This window comes from Pempheris klunzingeri, chromosome 4 (assembly GCF_042242105.1).
Source record: "Pempheris klunzingeri isolate RE-2024b chromosome 4, fPemKlu1.hap1, whole genome shotgun sequence".
Lineage (NCBI taxonomy): Eukaryota > Metazoa > Chordata > Actinopteri > Acropomatiformes > Pempheridae > Pempheris > Pempheris klunzingeri.
This window is the reverse complement of record NC_092015.1, coordinates 14381459-14402250: the sequence shown is the minus strand read 5'-3', so window position 1 is coordinate 14402250 and position 20792 is coordinate 14381459. Positions and strand designations below refer to the sequence as shown.

Below are 20792 nucleotides of genomic sequence, written 5' to 3'. Positions count from 1 at the left end.
AAACACCTGTTTGACCTTCTGAGCCACACCGGCCCCCAATCTCTGTTATTAGAAACAACAAGAAGTACTGGTCGAATAAGTCGAATGGAACTTTCTTAATTCAATAACACATAATAGATTCTATCATCCTGGAGGCAACAAAATATACCAGTGTCAGTGCAGACACGCCAGATCTGAAGAAAACCCATCTGATCATCACATGAAAAGTCGAACTGATCACCTCTGTCATCTGCCTGTCTTTTTCCCTCTTTAGAGTGTGTGATTCCTTTATTGGAATTAATGTTGATTTGTTACAGACACATTTAAACATGTAGAGAGATGCATCCAAATACATAAACATGCAGTGCAAAACAAAGATAGCGGATGATCGGTCTCTTCATCATCTACTTAATATCAATTGTCGTTGCATATTTGACGTTTAACTCGTATGTGAGAGAGTGGAAAATGGGGTGAAAGGCACCATGTTCTGCAGCTTTAGAATTTAATAAAGTCTATTATTTAATCATAATTACACTATTGTTCATTACTTAATCCAGGGTTTACAGTTTTTCCTCTACTTTGTCACTGTCCGAGTCACAAAAGAAAAAAAACAGCAGTACAATATAATGCCAAACAAAAACAAGTTGAGAGATGGTTTATTTTATTGTGTCTTATGAGTTTTTGTGCATGTCACACAGAGGCTCTTATTAAATGTTCTGTTGTGTGTATTCATGGTTAGCATGAGTTGCACTTATTTTAACCATTCACAATTGGTAAACATTATTTACAGTTGATTCCAGTTCATATAAAATCTTCACACCAACACTGCGTGACCCTGACACACACTCAACTTTCAAAATTCATATACACGCATTCACAGAGAGTAAAAGAAAGAAAAAATGATATACAAAACGGTCTCTCTACACAGATATCAGGTTTCACTTTACTGATGTGAGCTGCATTTGTTGAAAGGAGAAGAGTTTTCTCTCATAGCAGCTGGAAATCAAGGCAAATTCTTTAGTGAGTGAGTGTGTATTCCTTCAGACCACTGCATGCGATGGTAAACATGCACTGCATTCCCAATGCAAGACTTGATTTTAATGATCCAGCGCCATCATTTTAATTCAGTTGGGAATGTGGATTTCTGATCCACAGTTTTGTTTTTTGGCAGTTTTGCTCGAAGATGTTTCAAGTTACCTTCCATGCCTTGTTGGACATTTCAGCACAGGTCTCTACTTTAATTGCAAGTCTGCACACAAACCTGTTCCCTTGATTTGTCCTCGTTCCCGCTAAAATTTGTCATCCAACGAATGAGCTTCTTTAACACGCAAGAGGAATTCTTCGACCTCTTTTTCGCACCAGACTACATTGTTTTTGTTAGCAACTAAAATAATCCGTCAGTAGCCTCGTTTTCAGCATCCCCAACGACTTTCTGAAGGACTGAAGGTCTCCAACACTGCAAATTAAACCTCGTATGAAGCAAATCAAATTGATAGTTATGTGCTGAGTAGATTTAGGCTCTTACATGGCAAAAGTCTCAACTCGAGGGTCCATTTGCTATTTTTTTTTCCAGCTTTCAACAACAGCTCAGTGAAATGGAATACGATGAATATGCCCTTTATTTTACGATAAGTTTGGAAAATGTGAATTTCTTTGCACTGGACATTTAAATCATGTAATATGGGTGTCTGAATAATCAAAGGACGGACAATCCTGGTATGACTTTTGTACTCCATAGAATTGTTTAGTGGGGAAATAAACACCAACATATACAAATGAAAACATAAATGATATTCCTTATTATGATAAATTAAAGACATGAGAACGCACATCTTTGATCAAAAACAGGGCACATAGTCTATATGACATGCATGAAAGTCAGTAGTAACTTTCCATGTACAGACAGTTTGGAGCAAACCTGTAGTTTAAACAAAAAGGAAAAACAACAAATACATTCTTTTTATGATTACATATTTAGCTTTTTTTTTTTTCCTGGCCAATGATATGGGACGATCCTTGCTTTCCATTTAGTGCAAGTGACCTCCATGCGTAAATTAGAGCACCCCGCACTTACTGGGAAGGGTTTCATTCAAGCATTTCATTGGTAACAGATTCTCCCTGACGATTTAAAGCTTTTCAAAGGCTCTCTCCCGTTATGGTTTTGGCCACAACATTGACTCACAGGAAAAATACAAAACTACTGAACCCAGGTCGGCCCGTCTAGAGTCGCCTGTGCAGAAACAGTGCAACACTGGAATTCAGCAGTCCTTTAAATCAGAATTTCTCTCTTCTCTTACCACCTGAGTATAGGATGGATCAAATTCCAAGTAATATCTATTCACTAGGTTGCTGTTTTCTGTCACATACTACAGCCTGAGCGGACTGTAAACATTACAGAAGCCAAGGCACAGAATTGGATTCAGTCTCCCAAAGGCTCGGACACTTCAGTGTGGCAATGCTGTCTCGGATTGAAGAGAAAGATGTCATTTCTAAACTCCTAACTCAAAGCAGTATTGAAAGAAATGCATGATATCAGTGGGGAGATTGCGTCAGATTAAGCATATCCATTCAGAGTTACATATCCCACTGAACATGAGTTTATTTGGACTTGTCGGCTGGAACCCCTCAGCCAGGAAGGACAGGTAGTGGTCTAAAAGAGCACTCTTGCGTGGCTCGGAAATGAAAAGCTGTGGGACTCAAAACCTGGACGGATGAGGGCCACCGTGGGCCAAATCTTTATTCCTCTCTCCCTCCTTTTATCGCCTTCTTTGTCTTTTTTTTCCTGATCCAGTCAGGGAGAGATTGAGTCAAAAAAAAGTCAGCCGTTCAGTCCAGACACCAGCAGTTGATGTATTCATGTAGTTGCACTAAAAACTGAGTGACTGGGAGCGAGTCCACAGAACTTGTTGGTATATCAGAACAAAGTGTCTTTATCACTCATATCTCAGTCATAAAGAGACAGAAATGCTGCCTAGAGTTCAACCTGTTCCTTGTTGGCCAGGGGTTAAATTTAAGGGGGACATCAAAATAAAACACTGAGTCATCACCAAAATTCGTGCGATGGTTCTCAGATTTTGTTGGCGTACAGTGTCTCCTCATCGCTTTCACTCTCGTCCTGAAACTCGTGGGCAAGCAGCGATTTCTTGGAGCCCATGGAGGTGAGCCGGATCTCGTCGTCATAATCATCTCGGTGCTGCCGCAGACGGTGGAAGCCATCTTTCTGATGATTGGACTTGGCGGCACAAACGCACCAGATGATGCACGCCGTCACTACCAACGCCGTCATGGAGGCTGCTGCGAGGGGGGAGGAGTGATACACAACTCAGATACGTCTCGCTCAACATGTTTTGATGATTCAGCATATCAACATAAGACCGTACTCCTCAAGTCGTTTATCACTTGCAGGAGTTGCATCACAGGGGCTACAAAGCATGCTAACTTTAACAGTTAGCTTTTTAAGCTAAATTAAATCAAAACACAACGTTTGCATTAAACTACAGTTTTGAATATTGTTTTAGCACATCACAGTAGCCAAAATACAAAATGATAGGTGATAGAGGCCACATTTTCATTTGGACAGGCCACATTATGTATATTGTCAACACTGGTTGCAAAAGGCCTTTTCATAGACGTGACTACCTGCACTGGCCACCACAAACTCCCTGGGCAGGCCAAAGATGCTGTTGTCCATGTCAAACTCAATGATGATGGAGCTAGCGGCTTCATAGGAGGATACCACCACCTGTAACACAGCACACATTCCTCGATAAGCCTCTGAGCGTCCCTGAAACATGGTCAGATGTCATCACAGTATAACAAGCAACAGTCCTCATATGGGAATGCTGTGCCAAACATCAGAATCAAACTACATACATACTCTGGTGTGGTAGCCTTTAAATATAAGGTCATTCATATAGGTCTCAAAAGGTCTGGTTACTCTTATCAAAACTCTTACAAACACTTGTTGACTTGAAAAATACATCAGTGTGTGCTGGTGACATGTTTTTGGAGCGCTTCCTACTAACTTTCCACTCGCCCAGCTCTCAACACGGGAAAAAGCAAACATCAAGCTCTGCCTCCTCCTCTTCATCCTGTTTCTCCAAATGGAGCTAAGAGGCATTTAGCCGTCCGCTAAAGCTCCCCGCAGAAGGCTGTTAATTACCTCATTAGGCAGCCTGACTTGCAGGTGTGTCTGCTCAGTATAATCTGGCGCAGGTTGTCTTGTACGTCTAAAACAGGATTTGATTCTGGCTCCGAAAAATCCAAAATGACGCAGCTATCTTTTGAGAGGTAAATTACAAGAATCTCAGAATTCACCTTTTGTTACGTGCTTGACTTTTTTTTCCACAGCAAGTTTCTCATTTATTCGGTGTCAATGTTTAAATGCAGTTTGAAAAAAAATGGGAAAACTGAATTCTGGAAACAAGGATTTGACACCATGTGATTTCAGACTTGATTCAGTAATGTAGTCTGAACACAAATCTGATGAGTTGTTGCCAAAGAGTAAGTGCACTTCTTAATGCTATTTTTTTTTTTTTTCCTTTTTTTTCACCCATTATCTATGATTCGCTGGTTGTTGATACAGAAGAACCTACAGAGGCGTCTGACTCCACTGAAACTAATGTCACTTTAATTTCCAGAGGAATGAAATGTGTCCCTATGGTCTAAGGCGGAGTATTCGATGTCCTAGGAAATATGGGAAGACTATTAAAGAGAGGGAATACATGTTGGCCCCGAGTTTTGATTTGGACCTTGTGTGTGAGCAGAGTGAAGCAGACGCCCAGAGACCCCTGGACGGCAGGTATATAAGGAACGCTGCTGTTCTTCCAGATCTCAAACTGCCCCACAGCGTCAGAGGCCACACTACTGAAGAGAGGACTTCCAGCAGCGTGTCAACTAGTCAGCCAGGACCTCTGATGATCCACGGCTTCACTGTACCAGAGTACCAGCAGACGTATCACTCGGTGGTGGATCCGCTGCTCTTTACTCCTTGTGGGAAGCTCACAGCCTACAGTCTGGAGCTGGGCCGTAACGTTAAGGAGCAACTATTTAAAGAGCTGGCCTACCCTACACTTCAAATTTCAGACAATCCAAATGGAAAGGTGGAGGTGATGGAGAGATTTTGCGTGCTCCGCCCTACACCTTTCATAGACATAGACAGTAAAGGGGATCCACAGTAATATTCTCCACAAAGTTTCTATAAGATGAGTGTGCTTTTTTTTTTTTTTTTTCTTTGTCTCTCGAGATTCTACTCTGACAATTTCTTTTCATTTTCCTTGAAATTTAATGTAGTAGCCAAATTTATTGTAAATGTTCAAAAAGTTGATGTCAAATGTTTGACATTTTGCAATGAAGCTCCTCTTTATAAACTCAAGTCAAATTATGCAAGATTTATGCAACCAAAATCTGTGAATGCATTTTTAAAAGGGACATATTATGCATAATGCACTTTTTAATGTCTTTCCAACAAAAATGTCCCTGGTGTGTCTACAAACCCTCAAACTCTAAGAAAAGACCATCCTCTCTCAATCTCCTGCTCCATCTTGTAAATGTATAAAAACACTTTGCTTAGTTTTGGCCCTCAGCTAATGTGTTTCCCCTTCGGAGGGGTGTTGAGCTGTGCCTTAAAGAGACAGGAGCTAAAATTGAGCGTTTTGCAAAAGGAGCCATATGTAGGGTATGAAAAATCTGTTTTTTTGGACATTACAGCATTCAAACAGAACCTGAAAGAGCATAATGTCTCCTTTGATTGACACTTGTATCTGAGTCAAAAGTGCTCCGTATTTCAAATGATTTGAAAGCTTGTCAACTACTCAAATAAGTGTACTGCTGTGTATTGATTCCTGTGAATCACCTTAAAAAATGTCATGGCAAAATACAAACTTTTTTTTATTTTTAAAAGGCCCAGTCCATTGCTCTTAAGTGTTATCGCATCAAAGCCACCTTTCTGAAAGCCAGTACATTTGTAGAAGAATAATTCATGGTATGAGATATAGCACAGCCGTGTACCTTTTGACGCTGTTGTTGGTAACCATCGGCAACAGCTTCAATGTTGTGGTTTCCAGGAGCCAGCAAAGCATGGAAGTAGCCGCCCTCTGCAGTAAACACTCTCACTCCCCCATTCAGTACAATGATCGCCCCAACGATAGGCTTTCCACTCTTGTCCCTCACCACGCCACGCACCCCTTTATGAACCTGGATGAAGAAACAGAAGAAATATTAAGGCTGTATGATGATGGGTCTAATGATCATCTTAAAAAGCGAATCAAAAATCTTAAATCCTTCAATTGAGGACTATAAATTAAGATATATAATTCTCTTGTTGACATTTGTTTAAGGCTAAAGGACTCACTAATTTCCAGTTTCCAAACTTCTGCATTAGTTTCAGAAAATATCTTATTTGAAATTGATTACGAATGTGTACAAGTCACAACTTTTAAAAAACCATGTGCAGCATTGTTCAACAGGTCTGCATGTTGTACTGATTAAACCTTGAATCATACCTCCACCAACATGCTTAGAAGAGCCTTCTTGTTCTCAGCCCAGAGTGCGGACAGCTGCTCGGCAGGAGGGAAGAAACAGCAGCCAGTATACACTGTGATTTCTGGGCAGTGGCCAAAGTCCATACTGAAGTCCTGGGAAGACACAAGATGGCATATGAGATAGCAGCGGGGCAGAGGCCCATTTCTGGCTTGTTTTTGTAATGATTTGAGAGATATCTCCAAACTAACTTTCAGGATCTCAGTGTCTAACAAGTTATGAGTCAATACATAAACATTCTGCACAACTGCCCGACTGCACTGAAAAACTAAGTGTATTTTTTCACTTCAGATCATATCTTGCTAAAACCCAAATATTATGCAGTGACAGAATGGAAACCATCTTCTCTGTGCTTTCACAGAGACTGCAGTGGAAACACTTACCTTCATGCTCCCCATGTGACTTTGTCTCTCTGCTGCCCTCATAACTCCATCTGGGATGTTGCCCACTGAGTAACAGAAAACTTGCCATTAACCACTATTATCTTATTAATGACCGATATTCAATATTAACATGATGAAAGGAATCATTCATAGTACTCGAATGACATACTCTGCCCATTGTTTGAACATCCATTGCCCCCGAGGTGCATCTTGGGGTGGTTGTTGGCATAGACATTTGCCAAGTACTTCAAGGTGCCCTCATTTTCAACTGGAACAATGAAGAAAGTTTATCAGCAATCTGCGTTGAAATGGTGCATAATCTATTTTACTCTTTGCAAATTGTTATGTAGCGTATGTTTATAACTACAAATGAAAAGCATGTCATGTAAAACTGTGGGCTGTGATGAAATGGAAAAGTCTAAAGCCTCAACACTGTCATCCAAAGTGTTGGACACAAGAACAAAAGCGACTATAAATCAACTTATAGTCTTATACTGCTTAGCAGCAGTGCCCAGGAACGATGATTTGTGTGTGTTAATTGGCCTGTTTGGCAAACTAAGTCCAGAGCTAATTATCTTTACACCTAGTGGCCAGATTGCTGTAAAATGTTGGTATGGATATTCATGGTGCGAGATGAAGTCTTCAGTAAATATACTATAAATGATATAATCTGACAAGGCAGATTTGTTACAAACTTGAAGTTTTTGAATAAGTATTCAAACATAAATGCGTAGCAGTGTGTTACCAGACTGGACAGGCTTGTCATAAGGGTAGGTAGCAACAAGGGAGCCTCCATCAAGGGCTACAGACAGAGTGTAGCTTTTGTCTAGAATCAAGTCCATCATCGCTCTAGTCTCTGGTTGGGCCTCCACCACACGCTGGGACGCATTGCCTACAGGACAAGAACATTAGAGAGCATGCTTAGGTCTGTATGACAAGTTTTTGTATAAGACAATTGTAGATTGAATAAGTAAGATGGAACTTTCTTTGTTTCTCAAGTCATTTTTATAAAACTGACCAAAGAAATCTGTGTCCAGATCCTTGCCATGAGCATTACTCAAGCCCTGGGTGGAGGTGCACTGCTTCTCAGTAGCCTGTTCCCGTCCGTCTGGGTTGATTGAGGGCACAATGACAATCTGGGTCTCATTGATCAGCTAAAGAAGGGAAATGGAGAGGGAACACTTGCTGAAACACATACTGTATTTACCGCTCACTGGTTCTTTCCAGTCAGGACAGACCTGAGACTGAACCTGATCCCAGATATGAAAAGAGCGCAGATTTCTCAGTGAGTGAACAAAGAATTTCGTGTTATGACTATAAAAAAAAAAAATTCTACTTTTCAAAAGAAAAGAAATAAATGCTTGCTGGATATAATACATATAAAGTCAAGGCTGTCAAACAGTATATTTCCTGAGGGTGAGTGCTCACCCTGGTGATGACTGGGTTCTTGCCGTAGTTGATACACAGGAAGGCAGCAAACTCCAGCAGCAGCTCTGTGCCCACTGGGGCATTGCCATGGATCCCTGCTACAAAGCGGATCTTGGGCTCAGATGGTTCAGCTTCCCCTGGTTTGTTGGAGATTCTCAGAGCCCAAATGGTTCGAAACTCTACACTTTGGCCCAAACTGGACACAAAAGAGAAGAAACCAGAATCTAGTATTATTATAGAATCAGACGGTATTATGACAAAAGTAACTTAAGTTAGGAAAACAGAGCAGATCTTGACAGCACTGACTTTGGCCAATTAAAAAGCACTTGTAGAGGTATAAAGGTATGATGGCAAACATTCATGCATCCTTAAAAAGAAAGTTATGTTAGCTGGCCCAAATACAGGGCTTGGGGGGAAAAGCTTGCCCACCTGTGTAAAGATGTAATTTTGGGAAAGTTAAGTGTGAGGCCTCTCACGAAGCCGGACAGCTCTTTGTAGTGTCGGTAGCGGAAGCTGCTCTCGGTGGCTGTGCTCCTGACCAACTGCTCCAAACCCTGACCTAGAGACAGGTCCTTGATTAAACTCTGGAACTCCCTTTCAGATGGATTCTGCGTGGGTTGGGGGCCCTCAAGGGACTGGCCATTCGGGTCCGAGTGCACACGTGTAAGTCTGAAGTCCACCACCTCTACTCCATCATTTGTGACTGTGGCGTAGGTCCTCACATGTTTATAACTGAACAGCAAAGAAAGTTAATAGAATTGGAAATAAGGGGACATATCAGCATAAAATGTAAATAAACTTTACATATGCTCTTTTTTTAAGTCTGAAATCCAAGTCTTACCCATGGGCAGAGGCAGTGATAGAGTAAGTCCCAGGGGTCAGCAGTCTCCAGTAGTCTCCAGTAGGAGCCGTGGTGATGTTGTGGTCTATGCCCTCCACACTAATGGTGGCATTGGGAATTCCTGTACCATCGCTAATGTCAGAGACTGTGCCCTTTACTCCACTGTGGACCTACGGACACACATGACCACACAAAGGTGAGTGGATGTAAAAATAAATGTAAAATGAGGAGAAAGCTCAGGTTGATGTTAAGATTTGCGGTTTTTTGCCTGGTGTATAAACTGAAGCAAGGCTCGTCGGTTTTGTTCCCAGGATGTTGGCAGATCCCTGGCATTGGGGTACTTCACACAGCCCAGCTCGATGGTCACCTCAAAGCAGTTGGTGTTTAAGTAGTTCCAGTCCTGCATGCCACCTGGAGGAAAAAGGTGCTTGTTTAAACTCCATCTCGTTGACGTGGCGCAACATCTTACGTTGATAGAAAAGTTTGGTCTCACTTTGAATTTGGGCAACCGCAGGTTAATTCCATACCTAATATGTTATGATCCACTAAAGTTACTCATAATATGTTTTGTTATCTTCATCGCCATTTTGATGGCTTTTTTTGGTTTTTAAAAAAAACATAAAAAGCTAAATTTATGATCTTATAAAGCTTACAGTGGTTATAGGTTCAGGTTGGGTTATGGCATAGCAGAGATGGCAGAGATCCGCACTGAGTGCACTTTTCTAGTTGGTGTATGAATTCTTGGGTTATAGCCAAACACGTGTTTAGTGAGATCACAGCTACCTTGAATTTTGACCGCCAAAATCTAATCAGTTCATCCTTGAGTCCAGGTGGACATTTGTGGCAAATTTAAAGAAATACCCTCAAGGGATTCATGTGATATTGCATTCATGTGATTGGGGCGCCGGACAGACAACCCATAAACATGATGCCTCTGGCCACAGCTGTCACCAGCACAGAAACATAATAAATAAAATACACATGTCTATCCTGTGTATTGAGAGGCTATAAAAGAGGTTTGAAAGAGGTGAGGGAAAAGCTTATTTTCTACAAAAAAATAACTTTTTAAGATGGAAATGAGAGATGTAGGCATACCAGGAACATTGTACCAGTTGGCACCGTTGGTGATGCCATCCTTAAAATATTCCTTAGGGTACAGGTCCTTACAAGGGTGCCCATTGTGCATCAGAGGATTCTCCTGCACAAACATCACACACAAGTGAGAACTCAACAATGGGCACTGTTGTAGTCAAGTTTTCAAACCATGTCTTTCCACGGATTTCACAAAAAGCCAGTGGCTTTTATCAGTCCTCACTCTACATCTTGTTTTCAGTTACAGCATGAAACCAGAAGCAGACATTATCCCAGCCCGAAACAGATCCCACAGCAGCGGTGTTCAGTTACCTGCGAGTAGGCTCTAGACACCTGCTGAAAGACTTTGTCATCAGGCGACGGACTGTACTGAGTTTTCAGTTGTTTGTCATCATCGTAGGGATAGTTAACCACCAAGGAACCTAAATTCCACAACACAGATATAAGACAGGGCAAACTAGTAAAAAAAAAAAAAAAACTGAATCTCAATCTGAAATAGTGTTTAAAGCAAATTTCAACATGCATAACTGGTTGGCATATCATAATCTATCTTAATATTTAAACTAGTGGTAGCTGTGTATCTATAGCAGTAATCCTTTAAAGTCACTGAAGTCACTTTAAAATAAATATGTGTCTTGTTACTGTCTGTGAGAGATTTAAAAACACAAAAACACACTATTTGAAACTGTTAACATGATTAACAGTCTATCACTATCAAAAGGTGGCTGTCACACCACTAAAAGCTTAAAATAAGGCCGTGCCTCCGTGGAGGTTGGCTGACAAGACGAAGGGGTTGCTCTTCAGCCAGTTCATCACAGCTATAGTCTCTGGCTGTCTTGGGTCTGTGATGGTGGTAAACTGGTCGGGGAAGTTGCGGTTCAGGTCAAAATTGTTGCTGTTGTTGCGTCCTTTGCAGCCACTTAAATCATCTGTGAGGAAACAAGTACTAGTGTTGAGTCATTTACATATGTGTGTCTATACTTCTACACTTCCAGTTAGACATCAGCAGCAAATACAGACTAAAGCATATTGGTAATGAAAGCGCCCTCTGACACTTTCTCACATTTAAAACAAGTTGACAGAGGCACTAAAAACGTTTCATCTACTGGGTAAGATGAAGCCTACAGTATACAGCATATGGAGATAATATTTAATTATATGCCATTTCACATAGGGAATAAGAAGAATACCTTGTATACTTTGCAAGCACAGAGTAGTATTCGGTTTCATTTACAACAGATGTAAATGTGAAAGCTTTTAGTGACATACATTCAAGAAATTTTAGTCAAGTGATCGAATTACTGTTCCAAGCTGTAAAGTTACACCTTTGCTCCTGTAGCCATGAGCAAAGTGTGACTTGTACACTTAAATATTTGCCATAATGTTACACGTTTTCATACTGTTCCTTCACTTCTCTGTCCCTTTCTCTTACCTTCAGTGGCTACCTCATAGCCGTCAGGGTTCATAGAGGGCATAATGTGAATGCGTGTATTGTTGACCAAATTGGTGACCTCCGGGTCAGTGCCATAGTTACGGCACAGGTACTCGATGAGGTTGAGCAACAATTCTCGGCCCACCACTTCATTACCGTGCATGTTGCCTACATACTTAAACTCTGGCTCACCTGACATGGAAACAAAAACAAAGGAGGTCAGAGTGACAGTTCTTGATGAGAGATAACATTTACATCATGTCAACGATGTTAGAATGCACACAATAGTCTTATCACAGAGGTCAAAGTCTTCATGACGAATAAGCAAAAGGAAGCATCCTTTAGCAACTCCTTTAAGCAACCATCTTTGACATACCCTTCTCATGGACAGTGGGGTTGTCGGAGATGACCATAACGTAGAGCTCACGGTTTTCCACAGAGCGGCCGGCTGAGTAGAGATGAGCAATGGCGGGGAACTCGCTGCTGTACTTGCGTAGGAACAGCTCCATGTCTGCGAAGTTGTGGTGACGAAATTCTTGGGGCTGGATGGGCTGGTGTTCAGGTGGAAGCAAAGGAGGGCTGGTCTGATTTCCCTCAGAGGTGACCACGCGGGTTAGGGTGGAGTTAGAAGAGTTGGTTGGAGAAGAGACACTAGGATCATTGGTGGAGGGCATGGAATGTGTCGTCGCAGTGGTGCCACCTGCAGCCTCACTGGCCACAGGCGCCAAGGTAAAGTTCAGCGCTGTGGCTTTATCCTTCACGACCTGGACACTGTGGACTGTCATTGGTATGTACCTGTGTACAGAAAAAAAACTCCACCTTAAAAAACACCAGGAAGTTAAAAGTCACAGATACCTGATCATGAAATGCAAAATGAGCCTCTTAACCAGGAAGTTATTCAATAAAGGAACTTGTGAAAGACTTTTCACTTCAGTAACAAAGAGTTAGTGTGTCAGTCTGACAGAGACTAGAGAATGAGCCGACTTGTTTAATTGTCTGCAAGAGACAACTAACATATTTTGTTTCATTCATTCTGATCTAGCAACAATCAAAGGGCAGCGATGAATGCACCACTTGATGGGCTATCATTGGCCATTCCTATGACATTTTAAACTATTATTTGGCATATTCGCGGGTGGCAAGTGGCGTCCTCTAAAGCAGCAGTTAGCTACACTGAGAAGAGAGTGGACTCAACTACAAATCTGAAACAGTACAACTGTTTACAGGTCCCTCCTTCTCCAGTGTGCTTCAGTTCTGCCTCCAAAGCCCCTCCCCGTAGAGGCTGCCATGGCACGTGCAGGCTAACTGGAGAGGCCAGGTATGCCATAGTGTACACGACAATAACACTGCAGATGGCGAGTCAGCCACAGAGCTCCAGCTCCAGAGTTGCTTGTTGGCCTACACATAGAAATGCACTTCTGCTGTGAACAGCCAGTCTGCTGCTCGCCCGAGAACCGACATATCATTGCTCTTCGCAGTGCTTTCATCCCCTGTGTGTCCGCGGAGTAAGAACAAAGCACGAACTATACACCACAAAACCAGAAATAGCATGTTTTTCATTGCTGGTGGTTGTTTCTAAGCCGCAGTGCTCGCAAAGGTGAGCTTGACTGAGTTGAGAGCATGCACGGCGGAGGGAGGCTGCTTAGCCTGTGCATGTGCAGTGATTGACAGTGCATTAGAGACTCTGGTTGGTTGTTTTCATTCAGGCACAGTGGATTCTTACAAAAGACATTAGGAGCACTAGCAGGAGCCAAAGGAACTCAATTTTCTCACAGATTATACATGTCTGAAGTACTACTGTCAGAATATAGAGGCAGTTTTAGCAAATATGGCTAAAGGCTATTGTTCTAAAAATGACCAACTGCTGCTTTAATGCATAACCTCTAATTTTGAAAGCCTGCTATTTGAAGGACTTTCAGTGAAATTACTCACTACAGCTGGTATCTCCACTTATGTCATGAATCTTTTTGATTCTGCTTCACAAGGTCCAAATTTGAAATGGCATATATTAAAAGATCTCAGGATTTTATTAATCTGTCATTGAATCATTCCAACGCAGATCGATTTCAATCAGAAAATCCATTTTCTAAACCCAGCCCTGTAACTCACCCTGGGGCCACAGCTGTGATGTTGTACGATCCTGGGAGCAGCAGGCGGTAGTAGTCCCCATACTTTCCTGTGGTCAGATTGTGGCGAATGCTTGCCACCACAATGCTGGCATTGGTGAGAGCAGTGCCGTTGATAGCCTCTTTTACATAGCCATGGACACCTATATGGACCTGGAAGACAGCAGTACTGTGAATACCGTGGACATCTCAGTGAACTGGAGAAATGTTACATCCAAAGCATCAGGCAGGCTTTGGTTGTTTTTTTTAAGCTCTACCTTTTCAATGTAGGCTAGTAGAGATTCCCTGTTCAGATCCCATTCCTTCTGGAGCTCAACAGCGGGAGGATATTTGCAGCAGCTCAGCTCCATGGTGATTTCCAGACAGTTTCCATAGAGGTAGTTGTAGTCCTGCATCCCTCCTAGATGGCAGGCCAGAAATATAATGAACCAATCACACCATCAATGGAATAATAGATTCAATTATATGTGATATAAAAGAGAAGGACGTGTCTTAATCCAGGAGTTTTATGCACGCAACATGCAATCATAAAGTAAGTTCTAATAAACTAAAAAGTAAACAAAGTTCGAGCCCCAGTGGTGCCTGGCCAACTGATCAATAGAGAAAGAAGCTCTGTCTGGAAGGGCTCCAGCCTGCCTTTGCCTTTTCAATGACTAACAATAGTGTTTAATGTGGAAACAAGCCATGACATCTGCAGTTTGCCAGTCAGCTTAGCCCCCTAAGTAAGGCAAACAGAGACACACACACATGTGGGAAGGCTGCTGGGCTGGCCGTCCCACTGGAGCGACCGCAGGCAGCCACAGACTCCCTAACTAGACGGTTGCCATGACTGCCTACTGAGAGGCCGCAGGAACCCAATGAAACAGCCGCTATTTGTAACAATCAAAGTGAAAGGGCTCACTCACCAAACTCTGACAAATAACACCAGCAAAGCAACCCATTTTATTACATTCCTCTCTGTTGTACTGAACGATCACTGAGCAAAAAAGAGTGATAATTCTACTGCTTGTACTATTTGGTTAAACCGTCGCACTTTTTAATCAATCTCATCTGCTTGCCAGATGATGAGACACTCATAAATGTTATATTATAATCCAAGTGTGGAAACTGGAGGAAAGAAAGTTACAATGCATCCCTTTCAAGCTGTTTGGGAAAGGCTGACTGGGGAAATGCTGCAGGCTGCAGGCTGCACGTTACACGTCTGGGAGCAGTCGTACCAAAATACACACCACAAAAACAAGCTCTTAAGAGTCACCCCCGGCCAAAGCAACAGCTGCTCAGCTGTCTGAAACCTGGCAAAGATGACCGGCTGCCTGGACATTCACTGGAAGCTGTAAAGGGCAACTTCAGGAGACGTGATACACTCTTAACGGCTCATCGGAGCAAGTTTCACATGTTTTTCAGCTCTCCATTACACATCAGTCTGACAGAATAGGCTTCATTTTTGATAAATACAGGACAAGCATTCCCATTGTGTACCCTGGAGTGACTCATCTGTACTAATATGGTGGGCACAAACATTCACACGGGACAACAGGGGCCATGCCTTTTGAGTTTGTTTTGAATATGGGTGGTGTTTAGAGACGTGTCTGGGTAATTCCTTAGTGGTTTTACCCCCCTGAGGTGACAGCAGGATGCTATGTCAACCAAAGCAAATCTCACCTGCTAATGACAAGCAAATAATGCTGGACATAAAATCGTTTTCTCCGGTCACAAGCTGCTAGGCGTCGCCCTGTTCTTAAACTACTTTAAACCAAATCACTTAAAGTAAATACCTTCCATGTGCTGATAGAGCATGACAAACACACTGACAGACTAAGGCAGCCCCAACCTTAAATATCCTGTCTACGTACCGGATCCAGTGACACACCCTGAACTGAGCAGGAAACCACTGGGCAGACAAAAGAGCCAAAGTGAGAGCTTGTAGCTCAAGTTACTGTGTAGAGGATAGGGATGCTTAAAATACAGGATGACGTTAGTGATACAAGGCAATGAAAACATCAATTCTGTTTTCATTCAAGCATTTTAAACGGCAATCCTGGAGTGAAAACTACTTAAGAAACTGTCATGTGACTGTCAGCGTGACAGCATGAAAGCTTGGCTATCAGAGGTCTCATAAAGCTGTATTTCCATAAAGTAAAATGATATTCTGGACCTTGTTCTCTGGTATTTCTTAAGTCAGTGATCATTCATCACATGCTGAATTACAATAACTGGAACCTGCAGCTTTTAACAAATGACCCATCAACAGTTTAGACTCTGAACTGAAGGAAAAATGACGATGTGGGTATCATGTAAGAAATACAGCGAAGAAAAAGATTATTTTTCAACAACACTACAGTGTCCCAGTTATATGGTGGGGGTTACATGAACCAAAGAACAGCTCAAATGTGTGTCAAAAGATAACATATAACATGTTATCTTGACTGGTAATCTGGTAAGCGGAGTTATTATTTCAAGCCCTGACTGCCACAAAAAAAAAAAACCTCCCGTTCCTGACTCTTGGTCCTGGTGGTTTGCCTGGGCCATTCATTATGTCACACAATGTCCTGTCCGATTCCATCATCTGCCATTAGCCCAGTTTTAGCCGTGACATTTCATCCACTGAGGCATGTCAACAGATGCAAACACTGTCGATTCAGCTATTTTACACTTTTTTCTGTCCATCGTCATATTGAAATAAGGACATTGTTGCCGCTAAGACCTTTAATAACTGGCTCTTATTACAGTCTGGTCCTATTCTGTTTCTGTTGAGAAACAGCAACAACAAAACAGCCTTGGTAATCTTCAGCTAAAACAGCCACTCAATAGTCACTGCACTTCTAGTTTCTAGTGTGCGCTCAAGGTTTTGGTAATGATTTACAGCTCCAGGTCCTTCTGGTGGTGAACGGATAATGTGACATGTGATGGCACAATATCAAGTTAAAGTGACATGAAATAGGAACACAGTTTATTTTTTAAGGAATCCTAAAGTAATGTGTCAGTTGTTCAACCACAGCACATCACAAAATCTGGGGACATAATACAGGTGAATTAAATTACAGCCCACACCAACTATTCTTACCTAAAATGTAGTACAACAAAGCTCATGTCAACAGGAAACTGAAGCTGCAGGCCACCGCTCCGCAGTTCCTCAGACAAACCACCAACACAAACATAGAGAGTATGCAAGTTTCTTCCCAAAGTGAAGCAGAGTAGAGCCGTTTCTGAAGTTCATCAAGAATAATAACGGCAGCATTTAGCTGGTAAGAACATGGATACATACAGTCCAGGGGCCATAATCTGCCCTCTCTGAGCCGTCATGTTAACACTGTGTGTAATTGCAGGCGTCGACAGACAAAAATGATGAGCGGTGCACTCTGAGCGGAGGTGCTTAGGGGTTTTCAGCATTTTGACACCTGGCAAACCCAAAACCAGTCCACATTATGAAGTGCCTCAAAGACGGGAAAGTATGAGACTGTGATAGTTTTTTGGTCATTACCAGTGTTGTCAGTCAGTTTCATTTGGTGTAAATCTGTTCACAAACCCTTTAAACTGTGTGTTAGACAGCATGAAGCATAACACTACTCAGAGAAACATTGAATTTTGCTTTATGTTGTCTTTTAATTGAGTTTATTAGAAGAAAGAATAATGCTACTGGAGTCTGTCTTAACGCAGCTTTAGTAAAACTGTTTAAGTTGCTTTCTGAAATGTAGCTGAAGCTTTTCTGTCATTTCTTGAGGAGAAAACATTGCCAAAGGGGTAATTTTTTGAAGAGGGTTTGTATGACTCATAGTTAATGTATTGCTTACAATAGATGATAGTCAGCACAGGACTATCTGTACGGATGCTGAGCATTGTGCTGCTGTAGAGGGGGCAGCAGAAAACATATTTTAGCCACATAAAAAAAGGACAGCCTTAGAAAACCCAATAGCAGTCTGAGTGTACGCTATATTTAGAATATGTTCAATGATTTACATTGCCACCAGACAACTGTTTGTGTCGGGAAACTGAAGCAGATGTATCTCTCTATGCTCTCTTCAAAGCCGCCAAACTCCATTGATAAAAACAGTGATTTTACCTCACAGAACACAGGATTTTCTTATCTTAAGCTGCCTTAATTAGTCAATTTGTTTGTTTTAATGTGAGACTTAGATGGTTACTTCTGATTCTACCTCACAGTTTATTATGTTGACTGAGGCAGTAGTAGTCCAGTAACTCCCATGTCCTGCGAGATTAAATTACCATTTTTGCTGATGGAGTCTGGCAGCTGTCTACGACAATGTAAAGCAGTGAAAATATTGTAAATATAGCATAAAATTAAAATGATAGAGATTTTTTTTTTTTTTTTTTTTTTTAGGATGGGCCTTTCTTTCTGCTGCCCCCGTCCATAGCAGTACAGAGCTTTGAGTCCATGCATGCATACTCCTGTTTCTCCAACCTGGGGTCACACTGACTGCAATCTACTGTAAGTAAAACACTTACTACCTCATATTACCTCATACAAACCAGCTTCAAAAAATCTGAACTATCCCTTTAAACTGTGCTACACCAAGTGTAACGGATATTGTGATACTTTGCTCCTGAGTCTCCTCCAACAGGTTGTAGCTTGTCCAAACCACCTGTACTTGTATACAGCACATTCTTGGCTTTCAATGAGTAGATATCAAACAGCTACACAGATTGTACAGTCACTACAAATTCTTTTTTACAGTTAACTTGTCTTGTCTTTATTCAAAGACACATCACGCCATTTCCACTTGGACATCTCCATGGCAACACACAGCACGGTGTCTCACTTCAGAGAGTAACATCTTTCAGCTCAATCACAGAAAGTGAGAATGAACTTAAAAGCCCATATGAAACATGCAGGCTGTGGCTAAACTCAGTCTTAAAGTGGAGTCCAGCTGGATATCCTCACCTCCAAACTACAGTAATCAGTTCTCAGTCACTAAATCAGGCTTTAAAAACAATGAAAAATGGGTCATCTTACCAGGCACGTCATACCAGTGCGCCCCATTGGTGATGCCATCTTTAAAAGTTTCTTCCGGGGTATCGGGACAGTTTGGTTGACCGGTTTTCATCAAGGGGTGATTCTGGGAATACACCAGAGCCAAGAAGCGGAACAGGTCGTCATCCTCTGACTGGCTGTAATGGCCCTGCTGCTGGTGGGACACTGAGTCATCAAAAGGGTAACTGGCAACTACAGTACCGCCATGCAGGTTCCCAGACAGCACGAATCTGGAGAGACAATGGACACTTTCAGAAACAGTCTTTAAAAGTTTGAGTCAAGTCTGTTTTAAAACAACACGCACACGCCCGAGTAGATTGTGCTAAATAGATGGAAAAAACTCCACAGTCATGTTAGTGAGCCATAAAGATAAAACTGAAAAATGTGAGGTTACCCTTTAAAGAGCTATGAAGAAAGAATATCAATGAGGGATTTCATGTGTGATAAATATTGTGGAGAAATATTAAGCTGTTTAGAGGGAAATTCCCTGTTTGCATAGCAGTCCTGCAGCCGGCAGGGCTTCTTCAGCTTTCGCCTCCTTCTTAATAAGGAAGACAAAGAAGTGCTCATTGACAGGAATGTTTGTCCCTCTGCAAATCCTCCACTGTGAGATACACACTGACCACAAAGTTTACTGAGGCCATTCCTGCCTGTTTCTGTGGGAAACACGACCTCAGACAACTGGACACTGTGGGTTGTGTGTGCAGGGGCTGTGGGAGAGTGTCTGCATGTTTCTTAGAGGAGGAACACTCACTTTTTCTCCTGGATCCATCTGATCACAGCCACGACCTCGGGGACATGATCTGGGTTGACCCTGGTCCCATCATACTGGTCAGGGAAGCTTCTGTTGAGGTCCTTATATTTGGCATTGCTTCGGCCCCCGTGGTCTCCGCTGCAGTCCCCCTCGCTGGACTTCTCAAAGCCGTCCGGGTTCATGCTGGGCATGATGTAAATATCCGTGGTGTTCACCAGCTCGGTAATACGCGGCTCCTCGCCATATTTAGTCAGCAGGTGCTCCACAAGGTACACCAACACCTGCCTGGACACGGTTTCGTCGCCGTGCATGTTCCCAACGTATTTAAATTTGGGTTTCCCCGGGGTGTCTGTGTTGGGGTCCTTGGTGATCCGCATCACCCACAGCTCCCTGCCCTCCACAGACTGACCTATGCTCGACAGGTTAGCTATGTGAGGGTATTTCTGAGCTAACGACTGTAGTCGCCCGGTTAAATCAACATAATTGTAGTATTTGTTGTAAGTTTCTACCGTTTCCTCCGTCGAGGCGCTGACGCTCCGTGGCCGGTGGAGCCTGGCGTCACCGGGGGAGACAACAAGGCAGAGGAGACAGAAGAAAAGTGACCCCCGTAGTTTGGGAGCCTTCGAGAGATGCTCCTCGGTGTGAACCATGTTGATGAGTCTTCTACCTCTACACCATCCGGGCCCTCAAAACAGACAGCAAGCAGCAGACTCCGGTGTTTTAGGAGTGTTTGTCTCCTCAGCGGCTCACGTATTTTCTCTGTCAGACTCAGTCTGGCCTGTCTGTTTCCTTCTACTTCCGCTCAGCTCGCGGGGGCGGGGCCCCGCCGTGACGACACATCTTAAGGTGGACCGGCAGAGTTACCTGTTTTTACTACATAGTTAGAAAGTTTTCCCTTTTCAATGAAAATTTGTTTGTTTGTTTTATTGAAAATTTGTTTGTTTGTTTTACATATCCGTTTACCAAAGTCAAACAATACTTTATAATCAATTTCATTTTATTTCTTGCAAAAACTCATATTCATAAATCAAAAATTCATAGGTCCTGTCTTCGAGATGAGCAGAGTCATCTCGCCTCCTGTGTTGCACCTGTGCAGGTTGGGCCGTGGTCATTAAGACTGCCTCCTCATCTGTCTCTCACCATTATCTTCTACCCTTGTGGTTTGCTTTTCCTTTGATTTGCCTTCACAATGCCGCACATACATTCAACAAAGCAACCAGCACTGAC

At 42.4% G+C, this 20792-nt stretch overlaps 1 protein-coding gene across 1 annotated transcript; it reads right to left on the bottom strand.

Moving 5' to 3' along the window:
- Positions 1–623: 623 nt before the first annotated feature.
- Positions 624–20331, bottom strand: cpda (carboxypeptidase D, a). Its single transcript, XM_070828658.1, has 21 exons — positions 19566–20331; positions 18794–19041; positions 14079–14221; positions 13805–13974; positions 12072–12490; positions 11696–11887; positions 11025–11192; positions 10576–10685; positions 10267–10369; positions 9440–9582; positions 9172–9341; positions 8760–9062; positions 8331–8526; positions 7921–8056; positions 7648–7794; positions 7072–7170; positions 6903–6967; positions 6483–6614; positions 5989–6174; positions 3619–3721; positions 624–3273 (listed from the first exon to the last, which is right to left on the bottom strand). The coding sequence occupies exons 1-21, from the start codon at positions 20213–20215 to the stop codon at positions 3047–3049; spliced, it is 4110 nt and encodes a 1369-aa protein (XP_070684759.1). The 5' UTR covers positions 20216–20331; the 3' UTR covers positions 624–3046.
- Positions 20332–20792: the final 461 nt, after the last annotated feature.

Bases quoted from the DNA above. Each gene is read 5' to 3' on its own strand.
- cpda (XM_070828658.1), bottom strand. From the start codon at position 20,215: ATGGTTCACACCGAGGAGCATCTCTCGAAGGCTCCCAAACTACGGGGG. The intron at 11,888-12,071 runs GTATGTCAAAGA...TTTCCATGTCAG, and splicing joins CCCCACTGTCCATGAGAAGG to GTGAGCCAGAGTTTAAGTAT. The intron at 9,063-9,171 runs GTAAGACTTGGA...TTTGCTGTTCAG, and splicing joins ATCACTGCCTCTGCCCATGG to TTATAAACATGTGAGGACCT.